The sequence below is a fragment of the Nicotiana attenuata genome, unplaced genomic scaffold (assembly GCF_001879085.1).
Source record: "Nicotiana attenuata strain UT unplaced genomic scaffold, NIATTr2, whole genome shotgun sequence".
In the NCBI taxonomy this organism is placed as follows: domain Eukaryota; kingdom Viridiplantae; phylum Streptophyta; class Magnoliopsida; order Solanales; family Solanaceae; genus Nicotiana; species Nicotiana attenuata.
The window spans coordinates 301,185-311,690 of record NW_017671087.1 but is presented as its reverse complement, the minus strand read 5'-3'; the positions used below and the strand labels follow the sequence as shown (position 1 = coordinate 311,690).

The window sequence follows — 10,506 nt, the reverse complement described above, 5'->3', positions numbered from 1 at the left end:
ACAGTGATTTTATATGGTGTTTGTAAACATATTTTAAGGTAGTTTATGATATTATACAATGGTGAGATGTTGTGGCGCTTTATTTTTTATTATTGCTTAGGGTTCTTCTTCTTCTTTTTCTTAATTGCAAAATAGGTCGTTAGAGTTTTGATAAATTAATGATTGAGGTTTGTTCTTGATGATATTTGGAGGTTATGTTTCAAATTTGAGCTCATTTGGAGTAGATTTAGGTATCAAATCGTATATTAGATTGTTAAAATTCGAAGAACAAATTTCTGTTTCTAGGCAATTTGCACTTCAAGCCTATTGGCCTTAAGTGCATGAAAACGTTGGTTGCACTTCAGACCTTTTGGCCTTAAGTCTGAAGTGCAACTTTTCAATAAAGACTTATCGGTCTTATGTGTAGGAAAGCTTTTGTTGCACTTCAGACCTTTTGGCCTTAAGTGCATCTGAAGTGCAATTTTTCACTTCAGACATTGGCCTTAAGTGCATGAAATAATTGGTTACAATTCAGACCTATTTGGCCTTCAGTGCATCTGAAATGCAATTTTTCACTTTAGACTTATTAGCCTTAAGTGTAGAAAAATGTTTGTTGCACTTCAGACCTTTTGGCCTTAAGTGCATCTGAAGTGCAATTTTTCACTTCAAACTTATTGTGCTTAAGTGCGTGAAATTATTGGTTGCACTTCAGACCTATTTGGCCTTAAGTGCATCTAGGAGTGGCAAAATGGTTCAAAGAAAACCGTTAACCACCCATATTATCCACTAAAAAATGGGTTGGATAATGAACTTTTTAAAAATGGGTCAAATATGGATAAGAACCATATTATCCCTTTAGAAAATGGATAACCAATGAGTAACCAATGGATAACCAATGGGTCTAACTTTTACATTTGTAAAGCCTCAAATTGGGGGTTCCTCAAGTTAGAGAGACTAAGAATTCTCCCAAAAGTGAACATACACAAGAAGCCATGGATAACATGGGTAACCCATATTATCCGCCGGTTAACCCGTTTTTTATCCGTATCAAATATGGGTCGGGTCGGATAATTGATCCGTTTTTTCATTATCCGTTTTCAACCCGAACCATATCCGATCCGACCCGCCCGTTTGCCACTCCTAAGTGCATCTGAAGTGCAATTTTTTTACTTCAGACCCATCTATTTTTTTAGCTTTAGACCCAATAAGTCTGAAGTTGATTGTAAAGTGAGTAGGCTTGCAAATTTTTTTGCAAAGTGGGTATAGGTTCAATTGTGACCCCAAAACCAGATATAGATGCAAAAGCTCCTGCAAACACTCAGGCCATATTTTAAACCTAGACCTCTACTAACGAGGGCGAGGTGCACCAGTAGCTACTTTTAAGCCCGCTCTTTAAAATATATTCATAATTTACAATATATTTAAAGATTAGCCAATTTAACCAAACTTCAGGTTCAAGTTTCCTGAATTTGAAAATCAGGACTTAGAGTCCTAAACTTTTGAGGTGCTAATTTGAAATTCAGGACTAAAGGTATGTTTGGTATGAAGGAAAATGTTTTTAGGGAAAATGTGTGATTTTATCACTTATTTCTCCTTGTTTGGTTGGTGAGTGCAAAACTTTTTCCGGAAAATATTTTTCTAATGTTTGATTAGAAAGTAGAAAATAATTTTTAGGAAAATAATTTTTTGTGCCACTCTTTCATCCTCCCCCCAACTCTCCATGTATCCTATGTTCTCCCCTCCTCAAAACCCCTACCCCCCCCCCCCCTCCGCGCTCCCCCCTCCCCCAAATACCCAACACTTTAGAAACTTTATTTTCTTCAAGATTTTAATTATTCTTATAAAAATTCACACAAACCCAAAGGAACTAATGTGCTGCTTTGTTTTTTTACGCAAAAATGAGGTTGAAATTTGTGCTCCATAACCAAAAAGAAAATACACCCTTTTTTTTTTGTTGAAAAAGGAAGTACTCTTTCTACAACATAAAAATAAAGTACTCATTTTGTTGAAATAAAAGAGAATACTTTTTCTACATTATGAAAAGAAAATACTCATTTTGTTGAAATGAAAGAAAATACTTTTTCTACATCATGAAAAGAAAGTACTTTTTTTTTTTTGTTGAAATGAAAAAAAAAAGTAATCTATCTATAACATGAAAAGAAAGTACTATTAATAATATCTCTATTTAGGGTGGATGTGGGGTGGGAGTGGGGTATGGGGATGGGGAATCAGGAGGAAGATTAAAAAAGAATTCTGAAAAATATTTTCCCTTCTCTTGATACTGAAAATATTTTCTGTCAATTGGAGGAAAATGAGTTTATGAGAAAAATATTTTCCTAAACATTTAAGCCAACTAAACATGGGAAAATTGAAAAATATTTTTCTTCGTACCAAACACACCCTAAGAGTCCTGAATTTTTGAGGTGCTAATTTGAAATTCAGGACTAAGTGTCCTGAATTTCTGAACTGTTAATTTAAAATTCAGGACATAATATTCGAACTTCTGGACACACTTTTCGAACTTTAGGACACGACGTCCTGAAGTTTGAGCGAATTGGCTAGTATTTAAATACATCATAAACTGTGGATATATTTTAAATAGAGGACTTAAAAGTGGCTACCCGGTGTCATTCCACTACTAACGACCCTTCAAAATGTGGCTGATTAATGCAAGTTGAACCTAAAGCCTTTTTTTTCTTTATGATTCCTCCATCTGAACTAATATGATCATGTTTGATTTAATCCTCTGTCTCAATTTATGTGATGGTGTTTAACTGGATACAGAGTTAAAAAATTAAATAAATTTTTTTGAGCCATAGATATTGTGCAGCTACAAATATCTTATTAAGGGTATAATAAGTATTTTAAAGATGAATAGTACTACGTACGTTGTAGCAGAATAGTTAAATGAACTAAAAAATTCAAAATGTAAAACTACTGTAGAAAAAAATTATGTAGTAGAGTGGTTCCAGAAAATCCAATCAGAAGTATATCGCAATTCGAATTTTTGGTAAAATTGTTGGAACATTCCTTGGCCTATGCCAGGGTCAAGAAGATTGATCTAGTGAGTCTCCTATCTTCTTTAACTCTTTAGTGCAAATCTGAAAACACTAGTACTATACAAAGTCTCCAGGCTTGAGACTCCAGCGATCTCAGCAACAGGTTCACAGTAATGTACTATCCTCCTCCAAGGTAAGGCAAAAAGGAGCCTTATGTGTTTCCTTCAGAACATTTGTAAATAAGCAAAAGCCATTACGTTACCCAACAATGCAAGTTAGAACTAACCATGGACAAAAGTTAAGAATCCAGATTGTTATGTACATCATGAACGTTTCAGCGTCCTTCCAAAAGATTGAAGTCAAGACCTACATCTAGTATTAGCTAAACTGACCCTAAGCAAAGTTTCCTCCACTGTCAATTTCCAGAGGACCTCAATGGAGTCATTTTTTACGGCAAATATGAGAATTAGTCCATTTTGAACCACACCTATAGCAGAACTGATATTCACACCTGCAAGTCATGTGAATGCATCCCTCTGTCTTCTCAACAAATATTTTACAATTAGGACATTTCTGCCAGCTTTTCTTCTTGGCAAGTGTCTTCACCATGTCCTCTTTGCCCCCCTTTTTGGTGTTCAGTTTCTGGAACTCTTTGCATGTAAACTCCGGATGCCATGGAACTCGACATGCTGCACAGAATGATCTCTTGCACAAAGGGCATTTTATCTTTTGTATACTAGCACCAGTATCATTAACTAACAGGGCTGAGCAATCACGGAAAGGGCAGTACAGCTTTTGAGAGTCAGGAATGATTGACTGGCATAACGATTCATCCCATCTGATTAGTGCCTCTTTGGGAATCATGAACCTACAAGCACTAATATCAAGTGCAGCACTGCAATTTACTCCGGGGCAACCAATAACTTTTGGCTTTTCTGCAATCCTTGCCATAATATGCTTGCTTGTGCACTCGTAACAGAAGGAATGAGAACAACTCTCATTTCTAAACATCTGCCAACTTTCTTTGTCATCCAAGCAAATCTCACAGAAGCTTTTAAGTTGACCATCACCTTCTTTTTCAAGCTTCAACATCTCTGTTGCCAAGAATGGTCCTCCTTGTATAGATGAAGATGCATAGTTGCTGCTTGGACCAGTGTAAAGTGAGGCTAGTAAAGCTTCTTGGAGCTGCAACTCTTCTGCATATTCAGCATCACGATGGACAAGTATCTCACTTATACGTCCTCCAACAAATTCTGCGACATGATTATAAGCAAATATGTGGATCACAGAGAAATACTTAGTATGAGAGCAAAGATAAATATAGTTTCGAATTGCAAATATGTAAAGACATCAAAGGTGTATCAAAGAGATCTAAACATTACTTACTGAAGTAAAATTTCAAGAATGTCTGAAGAGGAACTATTTTGAATTTTATCGAGCCTTGCGTGACATGAGTCAGTAAAGATTTCAAATCCAGATGCTAATTTTTGATATGTGATTATCTCACTTCAACTTCTTTAATTGGTAGGGCTGTGGTGCAATTTTTCTAAAGCAATGACAATTCATACCCCATCAGCTTCTTGTTTTTACCCTTTTCCAAAATCTTTGTTTTCTATCACATGGTATGAGAAAACAAAATGAAGATCATCTCTGCAGCATCACTTTAGCATAGTTTCTACCTATGTACAAGATCTATAACTCCTCAAAAAATCAATACCGACAAACAACATTACCAATTACCTAATGAGACAAGAGCTTAGTTCAAGCTCGTAAAATGGGTTGATAAGTTACAAGACGGATTTATGACAGATTAAGGATGAAACTTGACGAAGAATAGCAAAGTGAATCTGCTATTTAGACCAAATAACCATGCATCAAGAAGAAGAGACTCACACATCACGCTCCTCCTTACAATCATCATTCAAACAAACAGTTGAGACGTGATATTGACTCGGATAGAATGCAACGGAAATTCCACAAAAGTTTTGTAAGCAAATCCTAGAAAACACTATCCTGACTCCCTGGGTAACTCATTTCACTGTGTGGGAATTAGGAACCCCTATTAAGTACTTTGAGGCAAAATGTATTTTTTATGACCAAGAAATCCTAAGGGCCAGTAAAACACAATGGATAATGAGCCCTTCGTCACTTAAATACTCCTTAGGTTTTTTGTCCTCTGCAGGGTTCAAACCGTGGACGTGTGCTTTACCAGAACTTGGGGCATAAAAGTACACAATATTTACTGATCACTAGATTTCTCAAGAACAGAAAAAGGGAAAGCAAAAACTAGACGATTAATTTCCATACATGGCTACAATAGACTAAAATCTAAAATTAAAAACATTAAAACGGCACAGTATCACACTATTCAACTTCAAGCAATAAAAAAGAATGTAAATTTATACAAGATCGTGTAAGCTTGGTGAAAATATCAAGGTAAATTGGTACACAAGTTGGTCAGAAGAAAAGATAAAGGGAACATATTAGGCAAAACCAAAACGCCAATTTGATGAAACCATACAATTTTAGTACCATTCACATGAGGATCAAACGTCGAAGCCTCCGTCGACTCACGATCGACATTAAACTGAGGTTTATTTTTGTTTTTCTTAAAGTAAAAGAACCCCGGGATTGCGACGGTTACGAGCAAAATCACACCGGCGGATGCTGCACTGAGATCACCGGTGACCGGTGAAAGTCGTCCGAGGGAGTTAAGAAGGGAACCGAAAACCGCCGGAATATGGCCGGAGAATCGGTTTGCCGGGAAATCCATGAAACTGAATTCGGAAATTAAAAAAGAAAGCACGATTATGAGAAAGAGTTATATGGAAGTAAAATCAATGGCGATGGGGGTGGTGGGGATAGTATGCAATTTTGTTCATAGTATTAAGGGGCCGGGTAGAGTAGGGCATGTGAAAATTTGACTATCTTATTAAATTAGTTTCGAAAAACAGGAAAAAAAAAATAATAAAACAAAAATAAGTCTTGAAAAGGACCAATTTTTTTTTTTTCTTTCTCCATCGTTGAAAAGGACCAATTAAGTGTACCATTTTTGGTATTTAATACAGTTGCTTTCATTAGTTAAAAATAGACTGAAGTTGCTTGAAGATATCAAGAAAAAATCACTTGCTTTCATCTATATCTAAATCTATTCTATCTATATTTATATTTATACTATATTAAAAGCACGAAGGTCCTTAACGAAATATCGTTCGTCTTTTTTACCCTTTAAAATTAGTTTCACACTAGGCAAAATATCATTTTATTATTTTCCTAATATTTAGTAATAGACATTAATTATTTTTCATAAAATTTAGAAATTCGAAATCAACTAAATTATGAACCTTCCTTATTTTAAAAAAAATAACACAAGGACTGTAAAATAAAATAGGAATATAATAGCAAATGAAATACAGTCTCCATGCTCCATATGTTTTCTACATTAATATCGTTGTCTATTCAATGCAATTAGCATAATGAGACTAGCATACATTCTCCGTTTATAAGGGTAATTAACATATGAAATTTGTGTATATATATATATATATATATATATATATATATATACTATATTAAAATCACGAAGGCCCTTAGCGAAATATCGTTCATTTTTTTTGCCCTTTTAAATAGTTTTTACAATAGACAAAATGGCAAGTTAGTTTTTATTCCTAATATTTAGGACTTTGAAATTACCTAAAATTTTCTCTTATTAAACCTTTACTTATTTGAAATTAAAATTATTGTCTTAATTATGTTTGAACTACTATCCATTTGTGTATGAACTACGTATTATGTAAGACTTTTTCATTTCCTTGTAGTTTCTCACAGCACTTTCCATATAAAAAATATTTAGACAATCATTATTCTCATAGGGAACTTATTCTTATAAGGGAAAACTTCTATAGATTGTAACTACTAAAAGTAAGAGGTATGTACTTAATTAAATATTTTTTAATTATTGAATCTAATTTTAAAATATTATTCAAAAATTAATTAAGAGAAATATTATTGTTCGAGTAGGAACGGAGTTAAAAATTATCTATATTTTCTATGTTATTTTAACAGCACAAAGCCCCAATGCAGAAAAAAAAATTAAAATCTTTGAATTAACTAATTAGAAAAGAATCTAATTCAATTCTTTTTCAAAATCTTCATGTAAGTAAAATTATTTTTTAAGTTGATAAAACTCCTCAGTTACGTAAATTTATTTCCACAAGAAAAGCACTAGCGGTGAAAGAAATTAAAAATAGAGCAAAATTAGCTATATCATAGTATTATTTGTTACTTATTTTTGGTATTAGGTAAAAAAAAAATACTTTTTATCATATATTCCTACGTAAATCATCAAAAATCACAATAAAGTATATAAGAATTTTTACATGGCATCCTTTATTTATTGAACTAGATAAATTGGATAAATATTTATCAATTTTAGGAACTTATATTGTCTTTTAGTTTTTGTTCAACAGCTCAAACACATTATTTAATGATAATTACTTATTTTTTAAGATCGTATATTCACTTATATAGGCTGCACGCGCAAAGCGCGTACCATAAGTCTATCTATATTTATGTATATCTATACTATATTAAAAGCACGAAGGCTCTTAGCGAAATATCATTTGCCTTTTTTACCCATTTAAAAATATATTTTATATTGGACAAAATAGTAGTTTGCTTATCTTCCTAATATTTAAGACTTCTAATAAAATTTTATTTATTTTATCTTTCCTTATTTAAATTCTGTAGAAAATAACTTTAAAATTAATAGATATATATTGTAAGGAAAGGATTCAGCGGCAATAATGGTAAGCAAATAGTATAATTAAAGTGAATGTTCAAGCTAAGTGAGTTTGGCCAAAGAAATCAAAATACTCTTAGTGAAAAGGAAAATTGATAACGTAGATTTATGGAAATAATCCGCCTATTCTATTTCTTTTCTCCTAAATATTAGAAAAAGTATTTATAGTTGTGTCATAATTAAAATTAAATAATTTATATAAGGTAAAATGTTAATTAATTTAAAAGTTACTCTCTACAGAATTTAAATAAGGAAAGATATAATAAATAAAATTTTAGTTGATTTAGAAGTCCTAAATATTAGAAAAATAAGAAAATTACTATTTGTTCCAATAAAAAATATATTTTTAAAGGGTAAAAAAGGTGAATGACATTATATAAATATTATACAAATTGATAAAGATAATAATATATTGTTCGAGTAGGAAAAAAGTTCGAAAATAATTCACATCTTCTACACTATCTTAAAAGCATGAATCTCAACAAATAATTAAGTCTTTGAATTAATAAATTAGCAAAAAAATAAATTCAGTTCAGTATTGTTTTAATTCATTATGTAAGTAAAATTAATTGTCAAGTTGTTAAATCTTTTAAGGTACATAAATTTATTTTCACTGGAAAAGCATCGGCCGTGAAAGAAATAAGAAAATAGAGCAAAATCCATTATAATATAGTATTAAAAATTAAATTGCTAAACATGCTAAGTTTGAAGCATTAAGGATGTAACATAAGACAATAGGTATTCAACAAAAGTGTCGTTATCATTTTTTTTCTTTTTATATTCATTCCAATAAACGATACTTCCTATACTTTTTAATATAGTATAATATATTTTTGTATCTCAATATTAGTTACAAAACGTTTATTGTTATTTACTAAATTTTTTTTATGAGGAGTTCTACCTCATCACTCACAAATTTCTAAAATACCAAAAGATTCAAATTCTTCAATTTGTTTTGCTATCTTTGAATAATTATGGTAAAAGTACTTTTGTGTTATTTGCTTATAGTATTTGGTAATAAATATAAAAACAATTTTTCATAAGATATTTCACGCCTCATAAATCATGACAAGGGCATATAAAAATATGTGGAGTAGGATTTTTTGTTTTATTGAGCTGGCTTACTGAGATTAACATTCGTTATTTTACGAACTTATATTTTTTTTAAATATATGTTCAATAACGAAAAATACATTATTTAATAATATTTAGTTAATTTTTAAAATTATATATTCATTGACACACACAGTACACGCGCAAAGCGCGTATCCTAAGACTAGTTATATTAAAAGTACGAAGGCCCTTAGCGAAATATCATTCGCCTTTTTTATCCTTTAAAAATTAACTTAATATTGGATAAATAGTTATTTAAATTATATTCCTAATATTTAGGACTTTGAAATAATTAATTGAACTATTATGTAAAAAATAGGACTTGAAAATCAAGATACTCAAAATCCATAAATACTCCCCCGAAACATGCGATTGCTACATTAGGGTTTCTTCAAAGTCTCAAATCGGCGGAAAAAATAAATCACAGAAGGCAGTCACATGTTTATTTGTGTTCCCTTGTTATTTGATTTATAGCCGTTTGGCCAAGTTTTTAAAATCAGCTTATTTTGAAAAATATTTTTTCAAAAGTACTTTTAAAAAAAGTGCTTTTGCTGAGAAATAGTTTGTGTTTGGCTAATTAATTAGAAAATCACTTTTGAGCAGTAATTAGTGTTTGGCCAAGCTTTTGAAAACTGCTTCTAAGTGTATTTTTCTCGTGTTTGGCCAAGCTTTTGAAAATTGCTTCTAAGTGTATTTTTCTCAAAAGTGCTTCTCAGAAAAGTGCTTTTGGAGAGAAGCTACTTTTTTCTGATTCTCCAAAACTGCTTCTGTTTCTCCTCAAAAGTACTTTTTTTCCTTCCAAAAGCTTGGCCAAACACCTCAAATTTTGGCCAAAAGTGCTTTTGGACAAAAAAAAGCACTTTTGGCCCAAAAAAAAGCTTGGCCCAACGGGCTATTATTCTACTCAATTTATTATGTACGCTTAATCTGTCGGACAAATAAAATTATGATTCGATCTGGTTGGTCATCATAATTTTTGTACGTATATGTTGAAACTCCAAAAACTCCTTTAATTGGAGCTTGTAATAGTTTAATAGTTACATGACGAAAATTTCATTGTTATGTAGCGTTGGGAAAGATGGAAAATCATAATTTCAAGCATAAAGTTATATGAATTGATTTCGGATAATTGAATTCTGACAATACTAAGACTGAACAAGTTGTGTTTTGATATTCTTTTTTTCTACTTTTGTTAAACCTAAGTTGAATATTAAATTATTTTTTCTCTCTCAATTTCAGGAGAAAATAAAGAAAAATAGTAATGATGAGATGACGTTTAACTTGTTTGATTAGAGAATGCGATTATCCTCACCATGTTGATGAATTTTACATTTTGGCTTTTTAATTTTTTTGGAACTATAATAGGATAAATTTTTAGTTCACAATCGTTGCAAATTCGAGGTTGTAAATTTGAATTTTCAATTTCATAGCGGAATTATATCTTCGACAAAAAAAAAAAAAAAAAGTGAAATTATATGTATTTGCTGGTGATCTTTCGGTACATCTGATTAAGTTAGACAAATATTTACTTTCTGTTATGAACAATAAAAGAAGAAGAAGAATATTACAGAGAAAAGTAGGGAGAGAGAATTCTTATTAATTTTTGGGATCAAT

General features: G+C 31.4%; 1 protein-coding gene across 1 annotated transcript; it reads right to left on the bottom strand.

The window, feature by feature from the left end:
• Positions 1 to 3,218: 3,218 nt before the first annotated feature.
• Positions 3,219 to 5,897, bottom strand: LOC109205841 (probable E3 ubiquitin-protein ligase RNF217). Its single transcript, XM_019368597.1, has 2 exons — positions 5,511 to 5,897; positions 3,219 to 4,231 (listed from the first exon to the last, which is right to left on the bottom strand). The coding sequence occupies exons 1-2, from the start codon at positions 5,749 to 5,751 to the stop codon at positions 3,420 to 3,422; spliced, it is 1,053 nt and encodes a 350-aa protein (XP_019224142.1). The 5' UTR covers positions 5,752 to 5,897; the 3' UTR covers positions 3,219 to 3,419.
• Positions 5,898 to 10,506: the final 4,609 nt, after the last annotated feature.

Excerpts from the sequence above, each read along its gene's own strand:
- LOC109205841 (XM_019368597.1), bottom strand. The coding sequence starts at position 5,751 with ATGGATTTCCCGGCAAACCGATTCTCCGGCCATATTCCGGCGGTTTTC. Across the intron at positions 4,232-5,510 it reads GTTTGATCCTCATGTGAATG|AATTTGTTGGAGGACGTATA; the intron begins GTACTAAAATTG and ends ATCATGTCGCAG.